Source organism: Polypterus senegalus, chromosome 6, assembly GCF_016835505.1.
Source record: "Polypterus senegalus isolate Bchr_013 chromosome 6, ASM1683550v1, whole genome shotgun sequence".
In the NCBI taxonomy this organism is placed as follows: Eukaryota; Metazoa; Chordata; class Cladistia; order Polypteriformes; family Polypteridae; genus Polypterus; species Polypterus senegalus.
In genome coordinates, this window is record NC_053159.1 from 130,164,517 (window position 1) to 130,188,985 (window position 24,469).

A 24,469-nucleotide genomic window follows, 5' to 3' on the forward strand; every position below is an offset into this window, starting at 1 on the left:
CATTTCCATACCAATAAAAAAACTGCATATATCACTCTCCATAAAGAAGTTAAATAAATTGTGTATATCAGCACGCCAATGGAACTCCAGGTGATGTAAGACCCCAAATTCAATGAGCACAACAATTGTATATTGATATATATATTAGGGCAGCAGTAGCTCAGTCGGTAGAGCGGGTGGTCCAGCAATCGGAGGGTCGCAGGTTCGATCCTGGCTCCCGGCATGAGAATGCAGCTGTTGTGTCCTTGGGCAAGACACTTAACCTACCTTGCCTGCTGGTGGTGGTCGGAAGGATTGGTGGCGCCAGTGTTCGGCAGCCTCACTTCTGTCAGTGTGCCCCAGGGCAGCTGTGGCTACATAGTAGCTTATCATCACCAGCGTATGAATGTGTGTGTGAATGGGTGAATGACTGTTGTGTTGTAAAGCGCCTAGGGGGGTTCTTGAACTCTAGTTAGGCGCTATATCACTTCAGGAAGCATTGATTACTGGAGGACCTCTGTAACTTTAGTCATATTGGAATAGATAAAATGAAAGAATTCATGTCAATTCACTAGTTTAATCTGGGGTTATTATTTTGGACATGTTACAGAAGGTAAAAGTCTCCATAATTTTAACTGTGACACAAATGCACATTGTGTGAAAAGTTACTGACATGAGTGGTTTGGATGGGAGTAAAATTACAGAGGTCTTTCAGTAAAAATTACTTTATCTTACTTCCTTCATGTAAAACTAATTCAGGCTAGAAAAGAGGTCTGCAATAACTGATTAACCTTTAATTGAGGAGTTTAACATTATGAAAGTTGAGGAAAAAAACTTAAAAAGGAAGGAGAGATTTGGAAAGCTAAAGCATCAGGAGTGTGGGATATTTGAAATTCTGAATAATATGATTTGACCATTAAATATTACTAATATTCCATTAAGTATTATTACCAAGATGTTTTTCCCAAACACTTAAAGAATGAATCTCACAACATCAAAGTCACTAATCTGACAGTGTTTTTTCCAAACCTGATTTAAAACGCATTGTTACAAAAGAACTTTGAAGACTTTGTGTAAATATACTGAAAATGCCCTAAATAATTTCTTTTCAACAAACCCATACGCAATGCAAACTGAAACAAGTTCTGTGTACTCTAATTTTGATATTTATTTACAAGTGAATAAAGAGTTAAAAAGCACAGAACACAGTACATACCAGTGAAGCGGTGCGAATAGTAGCAAAATGTTCTCTGTTTCTGTGATGAGATTTGTGCCTTGGAGTCTGTGCAGGTGGAGATTGTGGTTCACATGGTCTCCCACGTGGATCAGTATCATCTTGGTAGCTCTCTTCATCCTGAAAAACAGCATACACTATTAACTAAACAGTAAAATTAAGTGTACATTTATCACTGATTAATGAAATGCATAAACATACCAATGTGACTAATTTGGAGAGGGGGGAGAGGATGTAGTGTTATTTATTTACACCATATAGCATCCTTACACATCCTACCTAGTAAAGAGCAAGGGCATAAGCTTTTACTCATAAGAAGGAATATTTATTTAAATTACAATGTAGACCATGTGTCAAGCTTCAAAGAAAAAAATGTAAAAAGAAATGGCTCCACATTTGGATAACAGTCATCTAGCGATATCTAGGGTGTAGAGCAGGGCAAGCAGTGGTAGAAACCAGTAAGCCAATATGTAAATAACTAGCACTGAAGCAGTGGATGGTAATCAGTTAGCAAATTTTGGAATAAATGAGAGGATTAATGTTCATTAAAAGGAAGGAACACATTTTAAGTAAAAAAAAAGTACAGGCAGAGAGTTTGAAAGTATTAAGAGGGGAGACAGGGTTAGGGAAACAGCCAGGGGAAAAGAAAACTTTAGAAAGACAGACACACAACAGGGATCTGCCGGCGGAGCGTATTACAGGAGGTTATGGTGCTAGCAGATCTTAAATAATTGCAGTAGTTTCTTAAACTATATTTGATCTCTTAATTTTAATAATTTAAATTTAATAATTATAGGTTAGGCAATTCTGAAATCCAATTCCAAATTTTAATACTAAGGCCAATACAATACAAGTTGATGTTAGATTTTTTGGAGGGAAACTTAATGAGCTGGGCCTTCTTGAAGACTATTATAGGAGATGTTAGCCAAACCAGCAGCTTGAGCCCATGGTAGCTGAATTTGAGGAAGAGATGGCTAGCCCATGTGTTGTAGGGAATTGGCAAACTTAGCCTAGGTGTCATTTAGAGAGATAGCGTTTATCCCTAAAGCAGTGTGGGAAGAGAAGCCAGACCACATAAGCAGAGACTGGTGGGTCACATTCGGACATGATGTAGGGGCATCAATTCCAGAACTGGAAGTGTGAAACAATTTTCAGGACCCTGTGGATCAACAGTGACTCTCACTCTGAAATCTCTGAGGTGTTAGGCAGGGATGAGAAGCCTCATCATGTCACCTCAAAACATATTCCCTGTATGAGAGAAGTACTAATATTGGGGGACTAAGACACAGGTTTACTCCAGAGACATAATCTTGCATAGTGTGTTGCTTTCCATATGCACAGGTGGGAGGGCTCTCTGAAAGGGTAGATAGGTTCGGGGCTAGAATGGGAATAGTCATTTTTCATATTGGTAAAAATGACACAAGTAAGGGCAGGATGTCAGTTGCAGTACTGTAATTCAAATATAAAGAGCTAGACGGCAAGCTAAACGGCACAACCAACAAGGTGGTATTCTCCAAAATTCTGCCTCTAACATGCACAAAAACCATGTAAGATCAAGGCGATTACAAAGTTTAAAACATGGCTCAAATCTTTATGTACTGTAGAGTAGAAGGACACAGGTTTACAGGGCTCTTTCTGGAAGAGATGGGACCCATTACACTATGTCAGCATATGTTTGAATCAGGGGCACTAATGTGTCGTGGGGGGAGGTGTACGAGCAGAGTAGTCTGGGATTGTATAAACTAGGAAATGGAGGTATGTCTGGGGTGTTGCAGGGAGTTTAGGACAGGCCAGGTTTATAACTTCAAATGAAGGGATGAACAGTAGTGCAAGCGCAAATACACACTTTAATGTAATTTCTAGCCCAAAGTGAAAGTGCCAAAGTAAAATAAACACATTAAAAACAGCTTACTTTAATGCTAGGAGTATCACAAAATTAATCAACGAATTGAAGTTGTATATAGCCGGGCATAATAATTATACAGCAGTAACAGAACCCTAGTTAAAAGAGGTGGATGAGTATAACATACAGTAGATGTCTATAAAAGCATTTTTTTGGAAGGATAGATTAAAACAGAAAGAGGGTGCAATTTAAGTAAAACAAAATTTAAATGCAGGTCTTTATCAACTGGATAATGAGCCACATCATAGTGAGGACGTCCAAATTTGTCTAGAAAGTATTAGGGATAGAGGCCTTATTTTAGGAGTGTGTTGTAGATCCTCAAATGCAGAACGTAAATTTCAACGTGCATCTTTTAATAATATTAAATAGGCAAGTTTCAAGGGAGATATTATACAGTAGTCATTGGGGACTTTATTTACCCAAGTATTAATTTGGGTAGCCTTATAAATAGCAGAGTACAACAGTTAAGAGTTTTAAAACATAATCAGCAATAGTATGTTGACATACAAACAAGAGGGGAAACCAGTCTATATTTACCATTTAATAATAGCCAGGATAATTCAGGGTGTAGAGGTGAATGAACCATTAGAGTCAAGCAACCAAAATACATTCCACAATATTTTCTGAGTATCTTCACAGACTGCAGATGCAAAAACTAAAACTGCTAATTTTAACTTTTGTAGGACAATTTTTGAGTAGACGTGATGAAGTCAAAAAGGGACAAACTGGAATGAGCTCTTCAAGTGTACAAACAATCGACGAGCTACGCAACAGATTTTAAAGTTTAATATATAATGTAGCACAAGTTGATCCTGAAATATGGAAGCAGCTAAAAAAATAAACAATTCCACAGTGAGCAAATAAGGAGATAAAAAAACAACATGAAAAGGAGACAAAAAAAAAGTTTTATAAGGCATATATCACTAGTAACTCCAGCGATAACCAACAGGGTGTATAAGAGCAACCATTAAAAAGGACATTAGGAAAGATAATTAGAGAAGAAAAACTGCAAAAAAGACGACCTAAACATATTCTTTACGTATTTCAGTAGTAAAACAGTCAAGGAGAAGGTAAAACGTTTCAGAAACACTAAAGGAGATTAAAAATATCAGAATCAGAATTCACTTTATTGGCCAGGTTACACTAATGTGTACTAATAATTTTTCTTGATAGTATTGGTGTAACTTCAGGAATAATAACTTCAGGACAATACAGAATGCAAAAGATAAATATAAGGTAAAATATAGAATGATAAATATGATGATGTATACAAAGGAAACGCAAAAAATAAAGAGATACGATGATTAAAATGACCATGCAGATATACACAGATACTAAGTAGAACCTCAGACCTTATTAGTAAGAATAACTAACCAACCAACCAACCATTTTCTAACCCGCTGAATCCGAATACAGGGTCACGGGGGTCTGCTGGAGCCAATCCCAGCCAACACAGGGCACAAGGCAGGAACCAATCCTGGGCAGGGTGCCAACCCACCACAGGACACACACAAACACACCCACACACCAAGCACACACTAGGGCCAATTTAGAATTGCCAATCCACCTAACCTGCATGTCTTTGGACTGTGGGAGGAAACCGGAGCGCCCGGAGGAAACCCACGCAGACACGGGGAGAACATACAAACTCCACGCAGGGAGGACCCGGGAAGCGAACCCGGGTCTCCTAACTGCGAGGCAGCAGCGCTACCACTGCGCCACCGTGCCGCCCCTAAGAATAACTATACATGAAAAAAACATTAAGGTGACAGGTTGTTTTAGCTTTCAGTGCACAAAGACATTTGCTGGAGGGAAGTATTAGGAACAGGTGATGCTCTGGGTGAGTCAGACCAGCAGTAATCTTTGCGGCCCTCTTCCTTACCCTGATTTCATATAGACATTGAAACAGCGAATGCTCTAAACTTACATATTTCTGGGGTTTTCATGTGTTAAGAAGTGAATAAACTCTAAGCAGTAAAGGGCTGCTAAGGAGTTAATACAGTGGGATGCAAAAGTTTGGGCAACCTTGTTAATAGTCATTATTTTCCTGTATAAAATGTTGGTTGTTACAATAAAAAATGTCAGTTAAATATATCATATAGGAGACACACACAGATGTGCTCGATATATAATTTTGAGTTGTATAATTGTATGCTTTGCGCATATGGAGCTCGAGTGAATTCTCTGCATTGCTACTTTCCACTCCTTTTCTGATATATTAATTGAGAGGTCTTTTTCCCAGTGTCCTCTTGGATCTTTGAAAGGAAGGGATTGTAAAATGATTTCATATATTGTAGAGATGGAGTCTAATTCCATAAAATTGAGCAATATTTTTCCAGCGTGGATGAGGGTGCAAGATGAGGAAAATCTGGAAGGTTCTGTTTAACAAAGTTCCTGATTTGAAGATAGTGAAAGAAATGTGTAGCTGGAATGTTAAATCTGGAATGTAATTGTTCATAGGATGCAAAGACGTTGTCTATATAAAGATCTCTAAGCAAGTTAATTCCGAATTTTTTCCAGATATTAAAAACTGCATATGTTTGTGAAGGTTGAAAGAGGTGGTTCTCTTGCAGGGGTGCCACAGATAGAAGCTTCTCCGTCTTAAAATGCTTTCTACATTGGTTCCAGATTCTAAGTGAGTGGAGCACAATTGGGTTATTAGTGTATTGCCGATAACGTGTGTTTATTGGAGCGCAGAGCAGGGAATACAAAGAAGTACTGCAGGATTTTACTTCTATTGCGGTCCATGCCTGTGTATGTTCTTCTATTTGTGTCCAGGTTCTTATCGCCTGTATATTTGCCGCCCAGTAATAAAACTGGAAGTTAGGTAGAGCCATGCCGCCTTCTGCCTTTTGTCTTTGTAGGGTCGCTCTTTTGATGCGTGGATGTTTTGAATTCCAAATAAATGAGGTTATTGTTGAATCTAATTGCTTAAAGAATGATTTATTAATGTATATTGGTATGTTTTGAAATAAAAAGGAGCTTAGGAAGAATATTCATCTTAACAGTGTTAATTCTTCCAGCTAGTGTGAGATGAAGGGTTGACCATCTATGCAAGTCTTGTTTAATTTTTTCCATGCAGACACGAAATTTTGTTGATAAGAGCTTTATGTTTACTTGTGATGTTTACCCCTAGGTATTTAACTGTCTGCAAAGGTAGGGTGTCTAATCTAATATTATATGCTTGCGAATTCACTGGAAAGAGTACACTTTTATTCAGATTAATTCTGAGACCAGAGAGCTTTTGAAATTCTGTGAGTGCTGCTAAGACTGCAGGCACAGAATTTTCTGGGTCCGATATATACAGTACCATGTCATCTGCATATAATGAGATTTTCTGTTCCAGTCCTTCTCTGCTAATCCCCTTTATCTGATCAGTATTTCGACAATGTATTGCCAGTGGTTCAATGGCAATCGCAAACAGCGGTGACAAAGGGCATCCTTGTCTTGTGCCACGTTCTAGTTTAAAGTAGTCTGAGCAAATGTTATTGATGCAAACTGAAGCTTCTGGGTTAGTATACAGTAATTTAATCCATGCACAAATGTTCGGGCCAAACCCAAACTTCTCCAATATAGTAAAAAGGTATTTCCATTCAATCATGTCGAATGCTTTTTCTGCATCCAATGATAATAATATTTCTGGGGTGTTTGATTTAGTTGGTGAGTATATTACATTAAACAGGCGTGAAGATTTGAAGATAAGTGTCGGCCCCTAATAAATCCAGTTTGGTCTTGTGATATTACGAGGGAGCACTTTCTCCATCCTTCTAGCTATGATTTTAGAGAGTATTTTAACGTCGTTATTCAGAAGTGAAATTGGTCTGTATGATGCACATTGTAATAAGTCCTTATTTTGTTTTGGAAAGACAGTGATTAGTGCTTGGCGAAAGGTTTGTGGAAGAATTGGTTATCTCTGGCTTCTGTAAATGTTGCTAATAGGAGGGGAGCTAGCTGAGCGGAGAATTTCTTGTAAAACTCTGCAGGGTAGCCGTCAGGGCCTGCTGCTTTTCCACCTTGGAGTGACTTTATAGCATCCAGTAATTCTGATAATGACAGAGGTTTATCAAGTTCCTCCACACTAAAAGCGTCAATTTGTGGTATCTGTAATGTATCCAGAAATGCATTAGATTGTATATTGTCTTCTTTAAACTCAGTAGTATATAGGGATTTATAGTAGTCTCTGAAAGTGTACATTATATTTTTGTGTTCGATGATTTTATCTCCGTTCGTGTTAGTGATTACCGAGATTGCGTTGCATATCTTGCTTGTGAATTTGTTGCTAAAAGCTTATTAGCTTTCTCCATGTTCATAATAATGATGTCTGGATTTGTAAATTAGTTGTTCAGTTTCTTTAGTTGTCAAGAGGTTTAATTCTGAATGTAGAGCCTGCCTCCTCTTATGTAGAGTCTCGCTTGGTAGTCTGGCATGTTCTTCATCTATTTTAGTAATTTCGCTTTTATCTCTGCTACTTTCTTCGCTTCGGATTTATTTCTGTGGGAAAGATATGAGATAATCTGTCCTCTTAAGAAGGCCTTAAGAGTTTCCCAGAGTATTCCTGCAGAGATCTCAGGGGATGTATTTGTCTCTAGAAAGAATTTGATTTGTTTGGATATAAATTCAGTACAATTCTCGTCAGCTAATAGAAGCGGTTGAGCGCCATCTGGGGTGAGTGTATGGGGCTTAGTAATTTCAGCTCCAAGATCATAGGAGCATGGTCTGAAATAACAATAGCATCGTATTTGCAAGATTTAATCTTAGGCAAGAAGTTATTATCTATAAAGAAGTAATCAATCCTTGAGTAGCAATGATGTACTGGTGAGTAGAAAGAATATGTTCTTGAATTTGGGTTTAAAAACCTCCAGGGATCTGATAAGTTGTGATCAGTTATAAACTTTGTAATTATCTTTGTGGTGTTAGTTGCCTTCCCCCTGTGGAGGAAGTCTTATCTAAAAGTGGATTTAAAACACAATTAAAGTCCCCAGCCATTATAACTTTATGAGTGTTCAGATTGGGAATGGATGCAAATAAATTTTGTATAAATTCCTTATCATCAACATTAGGTGCATAAACATTTATCAAAATCATTTTACAGTTAGATAAGTCTCCCATGACCATTACATATCTCCCTTCAGGATCCAATACTACATCTGATGCTACAAATGGTACTGTTCTATGTATGAGAATTCCCACCCTCTAGTTTTCTTTGTAAAACTAGAATGGAACATTTGGCCAGTCCAGTCTTTTTGCAGCCGGAACTGATCCTTGCTTAGTAAGTGGGTTTCCTGTAAAAATACTATTTTAGCATTTAGACCTGTTAGGTGAGAAAGTACTTTCTTTCTCTTTAATTCGTGATTCAGGCCTTTAACATTCCAGCTTACGGTTAACTGTCCCATCATGGAGACACTGATTCTGAGTTTTTGATGTCATTTTATAGTCTTAACTGGAAGTGAAATAGTTTAGGTCTTAATTTCCTATTTCCCCAAGAGTTGTTGCCATGCAGCTTATTATTACGTTGATAGTTATAATTATAAAGATTGAGATGATAGATTAGGTATAGATCAAGCCTGCTCTCTTTCTCTCCCCCCTTAACCCCCACCCTCCCTTTTTGCCTCCCCAAGTGAGGCTAAAACCCACTTCACGCAGTCCCAGTCCTCTGACATACCCAGAGACAGAGCACGTCCAAAGCACAAGCCCCCATGCAGTGGGCTTTAGGGTTAAAAGATAGAGATATCTGTTACCAATATAGTCTTTAAAAGAGGAAAAAAAAATATATATATATATATAATCTTCAGCAATTTTAGTGCATTAAGATGATACCCCCAGATAATAAACCCAGGTGATGGTGTTAAAGATGTGTCCAAAATAAGCATAACAAGTCTTAATGCAGTAATAGCAATAACAGTAAACCAAGGGTATGATATTGAACAGTCTCATTTAGGGTACACATGAAATAATTAGAAAAGAAAAAGAAAAAAAAAAAAAAAAAAGGAGGAAAACGTAATTAAGCACAATAAAACATAAACATATAGCGCCCTAGTAATACTAAGTAATAATAAGAATATATGAGAATATATGCTGATAAAAAACCCGTATTTTAAAACGAATAGATCAGACAGTAGATTATTAATCCTAGCATTATCATTTACCGCCATGACTCACAATTATGTATCAGAATAGTCCCGGGATCAGCTTTCTTAATTCATTTTCTGCTTCTTCCTTGCTAGCGAAGACATAGAAATGACCTTGCCATTCCACTTTCAGTTTTGCGGATACAGGAGGCTGTATTTGACACTGGCTTGCCGTAGCCGCTGTTTAATATTATAGAAGGCTGCGCGCTTAATAGCTGTTGCTTGACAGAAGTCAGGAAGATACGAATGTGTTATTTTCATATATAATATCTTCCTTGTTTCTGAGGAGTGCCATCACCTCTAGCTTAAATGATAATCGTTCAAAACGAACTATAAAAGATCTTGGTCGGGTCTGACGGTGTTTGATCAGCGACGCGTAAGCCGCTGCTATCTCAGATTCTGCTTTAAAGTCGCCCCCGATTATTTTAGAAAAAAGTTCAGCTGCGAATTTCACAGGGTTTGAACTTTCTCGATTCTCCGGCAGACCTTCAATTCTGACATTATACCTTCTACTCCCATCTTCTAAAGCAGCCAGTCTGTCTCCAAGTTTTTCTCCGAGTTTTTTACATTCGGAACTGACATTTACAGAAAGAGTATTTAAGGGGGTCAATTGTAAGTTTCTCTCCTCCTCTAAATTTTCTCTGAAGAGTAGCAACATGGGGGTCACAAAACAACTCTCAAATGACCTGTAGACAAAGATTTTTCACCATCATGGTTTAGGGGAAGGATATAGAAAGTTGTCCCAGAGATTTAAGCTGTCCGTTTCCACAGTTAGGAACATATTGAGGAAATGGAAGACCACAGGCTTAGTTCAAGTTAAGGCTTGAAGTGGCAGACCAAGAAAGATTTCGGATAGACAGAAGCGACGAATGGTGAGAACAGTCAGAGTCAACCCACAGCCCAGCACCAAAGACCTACAACACCATCTTGAAGCAGATGGAGTCACTGTGCATCGTTCAACCATTCAGCGCACTTTACACAAGGAGATGCTGTAGGCGAGAGTGATGCAGAGGAAGCCTTTTCTCCGCCCACAGCACAAACAGAGCCGCTTGAGGTATGCTCAAGCACATTTGGACAAGCCAGCTTCATTTTGGAATAAGGTGCTGTGGACTGATGAAACTAAAATTGAGTTATTTGGGCATAACAAGGGGCGTTATGCATGGAGGAAAAAAGAACACAGCATTCCAAGAAAAACACCTGCTACCTACAGTAAAATATGGTGGTGGTTCCATCATGGTTTGGGGCTGTGTGGCCAGTGCAGGGACTGGAAATCTTGTCAAAGTTGAGGGACGAATGGATTCCACTCAGTATCAGCAGATTCTGGAGACCAATGTCCAGGAATCAGTGACAAAGCTGAAGGTGCGCCAGGGATGGATCTTTCAACAAGACAACGACCCGAAACACTGCTCAAAATCCACTCAGGCATTCATGCAGAGGAACAAGTACAACGTTCTGGAATGGCCATCTCAGTCCCCAGACCTGAATATAATTGAAAATCTGTGGTGTGAGTTAAAGAGAGCTGTCCATGCTCGGAAGCCATCAAACCTGAATGAACTAGAGATGTTTTGTAAAGAGCAATGGTCCAAAATACCTTCAACCACAATCCAGACTCTCATTGGAACCTACAGGAAGCGTTTAGAGGCTGTAATTTCTGCAAAAGGCGGATCTACTAAATATTGATTTCATTTCTTTTTAGTGGTGCCCAAATTTATGCACCTGCCTGATTTTGTTTGAACAATTATTGCACACTTTCAGTAAATCCAATAAACTTAATTTCACCTCTCAAATATCACTGTGTGTGTCTCCTATATGATATATTTAACTGACATTTTTTATCGTAACAACCAACGATTCATACAGGAAAATAATGACTATTAACAAGGTTGCCCAAACTTTTGTATCCCACTGTAGGTGATTTGGAAATTGCAGAGTGAAAAGTACTACTTGAATTAAATAGGTTGAAATATAACAAATTACCAGGTCCAGATAACACTCATCTTAGAGTGCTTAAATAAATGAGTGCATACACTGGGCTCAAAAAATTATGGGAACACTTAAATCACACATTGGATCTTGATGAATGAAATATTCATTACTGTGTAATTTGTTTATAACAAAATGATGTAACAATGGTCAATTAAAATCAAAATCACTAACCCACAAAAGGCTAGATTCAACATCAAACCAAAAATCAAAGTCAAAAACTGAAATCACAGGTTGATCCAACTTGTGCAAATTTCATCACAGCAATTCATAATAAGTCTCTATAGTATGTATGGCCCCCACGAGCCTGTATGTACTCTACAACACATTGGCATGTTCCTGATGAGACGGCAGATAATGGCCTGAGGGATCTCCTCCCGGAGCTGGATTAGGGCATCAGTGAGCTCCTAGACTGTCTGTGGCTCTACTTGGCGTTGTTGGATGCACTGATACATAACGTCCCATAGATTCTCAACTGGATTCAGGTCTGGTGATCATGCAGGTCAGTCAATGGCTACAGGAGGAACCTAGGGCTACCTGCAAGGTCTCACAATGGCTCTGAGGATTTCATACTGGTACCTAACATCAGTCAGGGTACTGTTGCCTAGCAGATGGAGGTCAGTGCAACCCTCCAAGGAAATGGCACCGAAGACCATCAACTGAACCACCCCCAAACTAGTCATGCTGGATGATGTTTCAGGCTGCTTAACATTCATCATGCTACCTTCAGACTCCTTCATTTTTGTCACACATGCTCAGTGTTATCCTGTTCTCATCTGAATCGGCTGCAGGTACCATCTCATGCTACTCATAATGACAAGGTCACTGCCTCTCCAGTGCACATGTTCTCATGTTGATTTGCACCAAAACAGGTGAAGTTGTTTTACAATTGCTTATTATTGATGTTACAATGTGATGGATGAAGTGTTCTCTTAATTGGTTTGAGCAATATATAAACCCTGGACATACATTATTCAAACGTTACTCCACACTGGGGAAATTTGTAAGGACTGAAAAAATAGCAAATATCCCATTGTATAAAATGGAGATTAGGTAGATTCAACTAGCTATAGACCAGTAAGCTTAATATGCTTAATTTACACAGGTACATTAATGGAAGAAATTATTAAGGCATGGCAAGAACAGGAGTGTTAGTGAACTATCAACATAGGTTCAGACAAGGCAGTCTGTGTTTTAGTAATACACTGCAATTCTACAAGGAAACAACAAAGGCATACAATCAGAGAGGTGCATAGGATATTATTTATGTTAATTTTCAGAAGGCATTTGATAAATTTCCATATTAGAGTTGGGGCTGCAAACTAAAAGAAGTGGATATTCAGGCTGTATTGTGTAGAAGGGTACAAAATTTGCAAAAACACAGCAAACAAAAGCGTTATTCTGTGAGGAACCTTGTTAGAATTAGGTGATGTTAAAAGTAGTGTGACTCGAGGATAGTGGTGGGGCCACTGCATTTTTAAATATATAAAAATAACCTGGATAGGAATATAAACAGCAAGCTGGTTAAGTTTGCCAAAGAGCATGACAGTTTTCATTGTTGTGAAATTATTATTTTTTTTTTAAACATTTAAAGTTTTTGTAGTACAGTAATCCCTCGCTATATCGCGCTTTGACTTTCGCGGTTTCACTCTATCGCGGATTTTAAATGTAAGCATATCTAAATATATATCATGGATTTTTCACTGGTTCGCCGCTTTCTGCGGACAATGGGTCTTTTAATTTAGGTTACATGCTTCCTCAGTTTGATTGCCCAGTTGATTTCATACAAGGGATGCTATTGGCGGTTGGCTTAAAAGCTACCCAATCAGAGCATGTATTACATATTAACTAAAACTCCTCAATGCTATAAGATATGCTTCCCGCGTGGCGCTTGTTTGCTTCTCTCTATCTTTCTCACTCTCTCTGCCTGACTGACGGGGTGTGAGCAGAGGGGCTGTTTGCACAGAGGACACGGACGCTCTTCTACAAAATGCCGCTTTATCTCAGTGCTTCTGTATACTTAAAAGCATGTATTGATTTTTTGATTGTTTGCTTTTCTTTGCGAGCGCTCTCTCTGACATTTTCTGCTCCTGACGGGGCTCCTTTAAAGATAAGATATATTTGCTTTCTTTTAATTGTGAGAAAGAACTGTCATCTCTGTCTTGTAATGGAGCACAGTTTAAACGTTTAACTAAAGGGTGTTATTTCATGTCTAGAGGGCTCTAATAATGTTAACAGTGTGGGAGAGTTTATAAGGGCTTAAAATATATAAAAATAACCATACAAACATATGGTTTCTACTTCGCGGATTTTCACCTATCGCGGGGGGGTCTGGAATGCAACCCCCGCGATCGAGGAGGGATTACTGTATTAACTTTTTTAAACCTTTTTAAATGTTTAATTAAAGCATTTTAAAACACAAAGTTGTGCTGATAAGTTTAAATACCCTGGAAGAATATATAAGATCTATTCCATACTTTGAAGAAAAGATGACTAATCAGGCAAAAGCCTTTAATTTATTTTGAATGGAATCCAAGTTAAACTATAAGGCATCACCAGGGCTCTAGACTAACTTTTTGCACTGGTTGCACCTAACTTTTTTTCTTAGGTGCACCAGCACAAAAGTTAGGTGCACCCAAATTTTCAACCGCATCACATTTAACACTACAGTTTTACACGTTCACTTTATTTATTTATTTGTTTTGTTTTTTTAATCGCTGTCCATATAGGCAATATTGACTTGTAAATGATTAACTAACAATCTGGTCAATATAAAGTTCTTTATTTGAAGGCAAGCACAATTCTACAAGAAAGGTAATTTACTGAAAAAGTGTTGGTGCTTAAAGTGCTTTACTGAGCTGAAATTTAAACTTAAAAAATCTCAAGATAAATTAACTAAAAAGAAAATCTAAATTAAGTGTTTTAAGGGCTTCAAACTGAATATCTCATGGCTCAATGTCTTATGGACTATCCTCCATTGCAGTCACATGCCCCTCGGATGGCCAACTCCTGTAGTTTGGCCTTGACTAAACCAGCTGGCCACACTCTCTCTAGCATCAAAATCTTCCAGACTTGGGCATGAGCATGCTCGACCTCAATGTGTCCAATAAGTACATTCACCGGTCTTCCTCTCCGCAAGATACGACCGTACACAATGACGCATTCCTTTGTGGCGATATCTGTGTCTCCGTCGATCAGAAATCATTGCTGTACGTCGGGTTTACGTTCAAGCCATTTTTCTTCATAAGAATTATTTCGGACTTGAATTTAGATAAGGGAAGTTCTTCTTTTGAAATATTGTAGGCAACGTTAAACTTAATTATCATCTCGGCCTCGTCTGATGATCTGTTTGCTGCTGCCTGCCGCTGAAAGGCAGCGGGGAGAGGGGACACTTGAGCAGTGCATTTATCGCGGCATGTAATGTGTTTTATAGATGCATTGTGCTTTTTCAGCGTTTCGATTCTAAATGTATTAGAACCAGTCACAAATGCACTACTGTCGGCCATGGTCTTCCCACACTCTTTACAGTAAATACAGTGCATTATATTATCGGCTTTACTGTATATTAGCCAGGGAAACTGGTCAAGCCACTCTTTTTGAAATGTATACACTTTACCCCTTTTAATTTCAGTGGGCTCGGACTCGATCGTATGTGGCTCATTATCTAATACTGTCTCCGGACTAGGGCTTGCTATAACTTGGGAGGTTGATGGCTCCGTGTCAGAGCATTGGTTATGATTTTCGGACGGATCAGGCCCTAACTTAACATTCTTAACGAAAAAGCTGTCAATCGTTCTTTTCATCTTCTCTCATAATCCACGGCTACATCCACTGTTTACCTGATGGGCTACTCACCTCTCTATTGTGATAGTTGTTAAAGAGGCCCTTGATTTTCTCAGGTTACAGAACTTCCCGTTCTTTTGGTGAAAGGCCTCCATGTCTCAAATTCCTGGGTTGTCATGCATGAACTGCACATCTGAGATTTCCCCACAGTGGCTCAAAGAAATTGTGATGGCCACTTCAGAACCATCACTTCTCTCTGCTGTAGCTACTGAAAGGTCAACTAGGCCTTGTGTTCTGCATTGTTGTCATGTTGGAAGATCCAAGTGCATCCCAAGCACAGCCTCCAGACCGATGAATGTAAATTATCCTCCAATATATTCCGGTAACAAGCTACACTCATCTTGACATTAATTTTCACTATGTTTCCTGTGCTTCTGAAGCTTATACACACCCAGAAAATCAGAGATCCATCTATGCTTCACAGTAGGGATGGTGTACTTTTCGTTGTGGCATCCTCTCCAAACATAGTGTTAATAGTTGTAACCATAAAGTTCAATTTTGGACTCATTTTAAAGTACTTTGTTCCAGAAATTTTAAGGCTTGTCTACATGCAATTTGGCATATTGTAAGTGGGCTGTTTTGTGCAGTTGCCACAGTAAAGGATTTTTTTCTTGTAACTCGACCATGCAGCCCATTTTTGTTCAAGTACCTCCTTACTGTGTGTGCATCTTGAAACAGCAACACCACTTGGTTGCCAAAAAGTCTGTACCGCAGCTGAAGTGGCTTGCAGGTTTTTCTTGGCAGCTCAAAAAATGATCACGGCAGATGTGGCAGAAATCTCAGTTGGTCTACCTGACCAGGTCCTGGTAACAACATAACCCCTACTTTTGCCCTTTGTTATCAGAGTTTGAACACTACTGACAGGCACTTTCAGATCTCCATATATCTTTTTATATCCTTTTACTGATTTATACAAATCAACAATCTTTTCTTACAGGTTCTTTGAAAGTTCTTTTGCTTTTCCCATGGCTTGGTATACAGCAAAGTTAGTGCAATTCTGCATGAATTTAAATTGACTATTTATGTACACACACTGATTATAATCAAAAAGGACACTCTCCCTTAAATACCCTTAATGTGAACCTGAGAGTATATAATCAGCCTTAAACATTCCAGGGTATGTAAACTTTTGATCAGGCTCATTTGGATGATTTCAGTTATCATTATGATTTAAAAAGAGCACTCACAATTAGGTGATAATAATTTGACTCACCTGAGCACACTCCCTAATTAAAAGGAAAGCTTTCTACCCGATTACTTATATTTTCTAAACAATGGCCAATATTTTAGAAATTCTGTCGGGGTATGTACTTACGAGCATGACCGTACATTTAGTATCTTTATATTCTTTCATAATTTTCTACAAAAAGTAATACTTAAAAACAATTGCATATCAGTACAATATATATCAGTGATCAGCAATCTTTATTACCCACATATTAACCTAGTTATCAGTCTAAACAAATCAATATAGCTCAGGTACTAGTAAATGTGTACAATGGAGGTTGCCACATTTGTTGTTTATACTGTACTATCTGAACGTCACGTTCGATAAACAATAACTACATCGAGGGTATGACCGTGTTTGTGAGTAGGAAAAGGCATATACGGAGTCATACTGACAGTTATGTAAAATAGGTTAATAGTTAAAGAGTCAAGTTTTTCATCCATACATATATTAGAATTATCCAGTATTAAAATAAAATTAAAACTTTAAGTAGTGTTAAGGGAGCAAATTCTAAAGCAGACATGAAATTGCTGTATTGCATTTAACGTTTTATCTAAATGAGTTGTTTCTGAAATTAAACACTTAAACTTAAGTCAACTATAAATAATAACATTTGAACTTATGTATTAGTTAAGCAATGGTTCATGCTTTAGGCTCAAATATGTAAATGAACTGACCGGTTTCAGGTGGATGACTGAGCTGTTAGACATCACAGTGTGGTCACCCTCCATCATATCGAGTTCACTTTTGTCATCTGAAGCATCAGGCAAGCTGTTGACACTGCTGCTCTGGCTGCTGGCACTGATGGACATACTAGGAATAGATTGGTTGCTTCCTACACTATTAACTGTTCCTGTCTGACCCACATTGTGTTCAGGCTCCTAGAAGAGAAAAATTCAATCAGGAAAAATCTATTTTTGCTCAAAACATACCCTTTCATCATTTATGTCTAAAAGGAAATTTCTAAATTTTACCAATTACTTACAAAGCAGACAACTGAAAAGCACTGCAACATATCTTATACTAATGGAATTTCAACAAAGATTTTAACAAAGAATTTTCTCTTTCTGTTAATTTTCCACAAGCAATAAACCAGACCATAAATGAAAAAACACACATTCTCAATTCAACACATTCTGTAGTTTTAAGGATGTTTATGGGCATATTGTGCTTAATAAGGTTCAGGAAAACATTATTTTGTAGTGATCCTTGTGGAGCATGCTTATTAAAAGATCATTAAGCCTATAACGGCTGCCGGCAGGCAGCATGGCCACATTTTAGCTACTATAGACGGGAGAATCCTTATGAAATAATCAAACGGCAGTTAAGGCTAATTTTTCCTAACCCAATGTTCATTTCAGCAACAGCCATGAGTTACAAAAAAATATGGTGAATCACCCCTTTTTCATGTAGGGACAGTGTGTGCTGAATTTTCAAAGCAGAAGAGAGTTTAGCTTAGACAGCTGTAAGCAGATAGGAACCATTTTCTTTCTGTTGTTTCAGTTCATATGCCTGAACATGTTTAATGACACAGTACACTGGGGATTTAACATTGTATATATTACTTGACCTGTCATGTTAAAATAACAGATGTCATTGCATGTTCATATCGCTTAATAAAGAAGTGATTTAAAGACGTAAATATTTAAAGATAATTATGATTTGTATAAAAAAAAAACAGAATCCCTGAAGCCTATGAAAAGTCATAATGCTGGGCCACTTTAAATTCCTTAACACCTCTTCATCAGCATCTTTATTTTATAAATGTTTCAATCATTTCTATTTTGAGTAGTGAGCTGCTATTATTATTATAATAAAAACATACATTTAATTTGAGTCTGTAACACAGGGTGTAAATTTTGACTACTTGTAAATGTTGGCTTTTTTTTTTTTAAATCAGTTTTATTCTGTCAGTGACATGCACGTGGTACAACACACTTGCCTCTTCCTCTCTGAGTTGATGGCGTTTATTTCCATTCTTTTCAAAAGAGCAGCAATGACCACAGTTGGTGCTGTGGTTAATGCCTGCTCAGAACAATTTGTTGTACCGGCAATCAAAGATATGATGCCCAGTGACAGCTATCAGATTATCATGCAGCATTTGTGCTTTGACAACAAACACACCCATGCAGAACGTGTGAAAAACGACAGATTTGCTGCGATTTTGGACATCTGGCAACATTTTGTTGAGGACTGTGTTTTGAATTACAAACCAGGGCAACATATTACTGTTGATGAGCAACTGTTTACCACTAAGGTTCATTGTCCTTTCTTGTAATACATATCAACCAAGCTTGACAAATTTGACAAAGTTTTGGATTACGGCAAATTTGAAGACAAAGTACATGTGCAATGCCACTCCTTATTTAGAAAAAGATCCCAGTCGTCCCACGGGAGAACAACTTTCCAAGACTGTGGCCATAAAGCTTATGGAGCCGCTTCTGGACAAAGGCAGAACAGTAACAAAAGACAACTTCTTCACACCACTTTCGCTGGCTAACAGACTACTGAAACTGCAACACAACTCTGCTTGGCACCATAAATAAAATGGGACAGGAACTTAGACCTGCAGCTAAAGTCATTTTATTACACAAACAATTCTCCATATTAGTGTTTAGATCTGGCAGTGCCATGCTGACGGTGTATGCACCCAAAAGAAAGCCTGTCTGCATTCTCAGTACCATGCACCATAATGCAGAGTCTGGACAAGTTTTTTTAAAAAAAAAAAAAAAAACATTTAAATGGCATAGCGTTTTCAAATAATGACGCTTCATGCATGGATGTGTGTGTGCATGCGTGAGAGAGGCAAAGACAGATTTCATCTCATTCAAATGGTTACTGGAATATAAAATAAACACTTTTGCAAAGGTATAACAAAAAAGTATGCTTTTATTCAAGAATAAAACTGAATAATAAAAAATTCAAACAACAAGATACTAAGACAACATGATTCACCAGCGTTTGTGTGACTGTTTATATCCCTTCAGCAATATCTTTTACAGGTAGCAAAAATTTACATCGGGTGTTACAGACTCAAATCAAATGCATATTTGTATTATATTATAGTAATAATAACGATAATAGCAGCTCACTACTCAAAACGAGGAACACCTGGACTTGAACCTGCAACTCTCTGGTTATAAGGCAGCAGTTCTTACCTCTACAACATCTAAGAAAACGTCAATTTTCTGTTGAGTGACATTTGAGCTTGGGTATTTAACTCATTGACAGCAACATGTAAACTGAATGATTTATTTTTCTTTGGTTATATTTCTGAACAAAAGCACAAGTGTTTATTTAATATTTGGACTAATTGACACATTTGCAAAACAAAGATGCTCCTGAAAAAGTGTGAATGAATTTGAGGTGGCCCAGCATTATGACTTTTTTCGTAGGCTTCAGGGATTCTAGTGTTAAACTCTAGTTAAAATCTTTTTTTTTTTTTTAAATTCAATTTTAAGACATGACTAAGGTGGATTTATCTCTGCTCAAACAATTAAAAGTCGAACTGGCAATTTTTCTGAGTGTCAGTTTTCAAATTATGTAACTTATTTTTTGGTTTTTAAGAACAACATACAATATAATATTTTCTGAACTATAGGGAGGTCAAAATAACTTATAGGCTAATACCATGATTCTGAAAACATAATGGTACTAGGTTTTTTATTACAATATCAATAGTAGTATATTAACACATGTTGAAAAGAAAAACTGCAGAAGTAAAATCTGGATATGACTCGGGTTCGAGGTATGGGAATTTCAATAAACGAATGTGGGAATGCCATTATTGACAAAACAAACCCCACATAAAAGATCCCTTTCTTATTGTCAATTTTATCTTCTTATAGAGTTAGTTTAGAAATAGATTTGTGCAAGGTTTGAATATAAGAGCTAGCCTCTTGGAGCTGTTAGAATACCAGGATACTTGATATACTTTTTATGATGAAATATATTGAAGTATGTATATTACAATTTACTGATAAACTGCTTTGAAGAATCAGTGTTCTAAGCTTACAGCTGATTTTACATTTATTACAGACACTTATTGTGTGGCAGCTGGTTACATAGATAAGGAAAACAGAAGGACAAGAATTGGTATGTTTGACAGACAAAGTACTATTACAATAAACTATTCCATCCAGAGTCATGGATACCCCAGCAAGCATCATGTCGGAGGAAGGAACAATCCCTGGACAGGGTGCAAGCTCATTGCTACTGCTGTGCCATGGTCCCCACAAATGTTTAATACATGCTTTAATTCATTTTGTCATGAAAATGATATCAAGTAAAGTATTCTAAAATGTTCGGAGATCTGTAATATCATAAATGTAATGTATTCTGTGTGACCATCACTGCCTGCATGCTCCTGTCAGCGTAAAAGAAAGCCAGTTTAAAGAGCACATAGTGATTAACAACAAGGTCGGGGAAGACGTACAATACGAAGCATTTAACATGCTTCTTTAGTTACAACAGGATTTGAGGAACTTTAGTAAATTAAACATCGATTTTAAGATTAAGTTTACTACATTCTACTTTACTGACAAAATAAAGTAAGAGATTAAAGAGGAAATTTCGAGATTAAAGTGAACATTTATTTAAAAAAGAGAAAAAGATGACATGGCAAGCAGGGCAACTTAAATGGATACAACTGAAAATGGCAATTTTGTGTATCATAACTTTCTACTATAATTCCAGGACCCACATAAGTTGCAAAGTAAGAGTTTTAACTAAGATTGTTCTAACACAGGTCTTTAATCATAATTCACTGTACCATACAACATATAATAAATCAAATATTGTTTTGTTAACCAAATGAATAAAAAGAAAAAAGTAAAATAAAAGGTTTATACAGAGTGGTAGCAACTTAGCCTTTGTATTCTGTGTAATGAAGTCTACAGTATACTAAATATTGAAGGAACATGATTATAGATTCTAGGAATCAACATCAAGGTCACAGAAGTAAGAAGTAATTTCAGATTCGACATTCCATTATCTTTAGGTGGGGAGTGAAAAATGACAAAATCAGACTTTAGCCTTCAGAGTGTACCAGAACAAACTAGTCATACAAATTCAGAAAAAACTACTTATACTTAAGAAAAAAACTGTACTGGCACGATTGTAGTTAAGTGTATAAGAACATTACATTCAGCAATACAACTATAATCAAAACTGAAGATTTACATAACCCACCTCCTCCTCATCTGGAGCCTCTGCAGCAGGCCCATTATGTGCCTCCTGGAAGAGAATCTTTTTCATTTTGCGATACTGAAGGTTATCCAGTTCACGGACTGCATCCTTAGTGCGCAGGATAAGGTCTATCAGAACAGTTTCAGGTCGCTCTCTCTGGACAAAGGCATGCTTCAGTTTTGAAAGAAAATAAGATGAACACTTGAGAAAATCTTAAACTGTTTAAGAATGATTCAATTGTACTAAAAAAAAATTTTTTTCTACCCATTTTCTAAAGGCTTAATTCAGCCTGCTTAAACATAACAACCAAATAGAGTACTTACTGTCCAAAGTACTAAAATTACACCCATGACAAAATGTTTTAAGTTAGGCTTAGCATGATTTCTGCAGAAAAACATGTTTCTACGTTTAAAAATCAGAACATAAAAGAAAGCCATGTTTAAGGTTTTAATTATATTTTTCATGTCATTTTATTCTTTGACCATCTGCTGCATTATAATTATGTCCAAAGAGAATGCAGCTCTCTACTTCAGTCCAAATGCACATAAAGTCTAACTAGGTACATTTCTTTCACATTTACTATTGTGCAAACCCTGCCATAGATAGATACCAAGCAAATATATCATACAAGACTTTGTTAGCTAATTAGCAAGGAGAAGAACACAAGTGAAAATTAAGGGCTATGACTTATGGGTTTAACAAGCAAGATAGCTAATTCACATTCTAGCAAGACAAGCCAGACAGAAAATGTAAAAGTGAAAAAGTAGTTCAAGAGGAGTGCTAAACGGAAAATAACAATAAAATGACATGGTGTGTTCACATTGAAGGCTGGAAGAAGATGCCTTGGCACTTTATAGAATAGCAAAATGTTAATGGTGAAACAACAGTTATATTTTACAGATTATAATTGCAATGCTGCATAATTCACAATATGTTTAATTTTGAAAATCTTACCACAAAGTGCCTCTTTACAAGTAGCGCAAAGATATTTTGTCCATGACTCAGTACATTTCTCTTATGGTAACTTTTGCCTGAAGAGCCCAGTTTTATTCTCATACATTATGGATTCCCTATGGTACAGCAGGTCTGCAGCTCAGAAAGTGGCCTTTTTAAATAAATAAAAAATTACTGCATTTGGGTTTTTGTGTAGGGGCGTGGGAAAATGGCGAGAGCAGTTCCTGTGCACAATGTGGAAGCGGATGGCCCTACACTTGGTGCTCAGTACCAAGATCACCTGTGAACCTTAACTGAAGCCAGGAGCTGCCGATTGCCGCAGCTATGCAACATCCCCTCTTTAACAGGGAAGCATGTGTAAAAGAAGGGAGAATGAAAAAACAAGAAGAGAGATTAAAAAAAGAGAGAGGAAGAATGCAAACTGAGCCAAGAGAACCAGCTAGCCAGCCGGTAAGGGGAGATGCACCGAGGTTGTTGGTCCCACGACAGAGCAGAGGATCACCGCTCTAAGGACAGACAACCCTCACTGATTGTTCAGAGGAGTCGGTGCGATCAAAATGACGTCCACTCCGGGGATCTGAGGTACACCGGTTCGAAAAAGAAGGAAGATGAGGGGACAAACGACCCCGAGCGGTCTCGCCAACACCGCTTGAGGCAGCCAAAATTGGGATCGAGTTGAAGAGGACCGCAGCGATTGAAGTATCTGCAATCTGAGCAACCAATGAGTAAACTGAGGAACTAAGTGAACTAAGAGGGAGTTGTGCTGGGCTTGTCCAGAAGGGAAAGCAACACTGACCCAATGACTGTGATAGTTTTATTATTCTCATTTTAAGTCTTAGTTTAAATCTCAAGATTTCTACTCTTTTATTGGATTATTTATTTATTGACACTTTTGAGCACTACACTTTTTAGACACGTTTATTTGTTGAACTGTTTTTAATAAAAGCTCCCGAGCACTTTTCACCATCCCCTTACTTTGTGCGAGTTTGTCCTCATCTGCCAAGCTCATCCGGTTACGTTATCAATGGTTTCTGATTCAAGAGGCTCCCAGACCAGAGTGAAAGCAAGTAACTAACCTGCACCATCACATGCCAGAAATCTTATTTTTTACCCTCTCAAAATCAGCAAATGCGTACCAGCCTGTTGTGGTGTCATGCACTGCTGCTATATTCATAAGATGTTCAGCAACTAAGAAATCTGGATTCGTTCCCCAAATCATATTGACAAATGGGCTGTTTCAGTAATCTATTTGCTATCATTACCTATGATGGAAAAAGAAATTAAATTTTTTACTAAAACAAACAGTTGTGTTTTTAACATTTTTTGCTAGCTACATGATCTCTACTTTCTTGTCTTCTTTCAAGGTAGACAATCCAAAAACGTTTGAGTTTATATTAGAAACACTATCTGAAAAGGCCCTGATGTTTTTGCAAACTCTTCCTAAACTACTAACCTGGCCATTATTGCAGCAGGATGTTGAGTTTTAGCCTATGTAAACGTAGTCATCTCAGTGTTAGGACCATTTTTATATTTTTTTCACATCAGCAGTTTTATCCTTCTGATTCAAATTTGTTACCTTAGTTGAATATTCATTTTATAATGGTATCATATGTTTACTACTCCTTTAAAAGCACTCCACTAATCAAAAGCATGTATTCTGTATCTCGTCTATGTTAAAACTGTTTTCTTTTTTTAAAATTTCCTTTGACTTAACAGCACCTGGAAGTGTGTAAAAAGGAAGCTGACGCATTACATAGTGCTGACAGAAGATATTCAGGAATTTCTTGTTGGTTCATGCTGTTTTTCTAATATAGCTATATACTGTGACATTTAAACTACAACAAAAACAGTTATTACCTGCCATATTAAGCAAATATGCTAAGATTCATATTGTAGTGAGCAATATCTAAGCATCTTGATTATGTTGATGGCTATATTAATGTGGTTTGCAGGCCTTGGAAGTAACCTCTGATCCACAAGATAAAGAAATTATAGATAAAGTATATTCTGTTCTGCTAAAGGGCAACATT

General features: G+C 37.4%; 1 protein-coding gene across 1 annotated transcript in view; it reads right to left on the reverse strand.

Annotated features, from left to right (window-relative positions):
* Window positions 1-24,469, reverse strand: part of taok1a (TAO kinase 1a) — a 245,509-nt gene that overhangs the window by 55,021 nt on the left and 166,019 nt on the right. The window contains exons 12-14 of the mRNA XM_039757195.1: window positions 21,489-21,656; window positions 16,976-17,179; window positions 1,196-1,333 (exon numbers count right to left, since the gene is read on the reverse strand). Coding sequence (XP_039613129.1) covers window positions 1,196-1,333; window positions 16,976-17,179; window positions 21,489-21,656 — 510 coding nt within the window. The remainder of the gene's footprint in view (window positions 1-1,195; window positions 1,334-16,975; window positions 17,180-21,488; window positions 21,657-24,469) is intronic.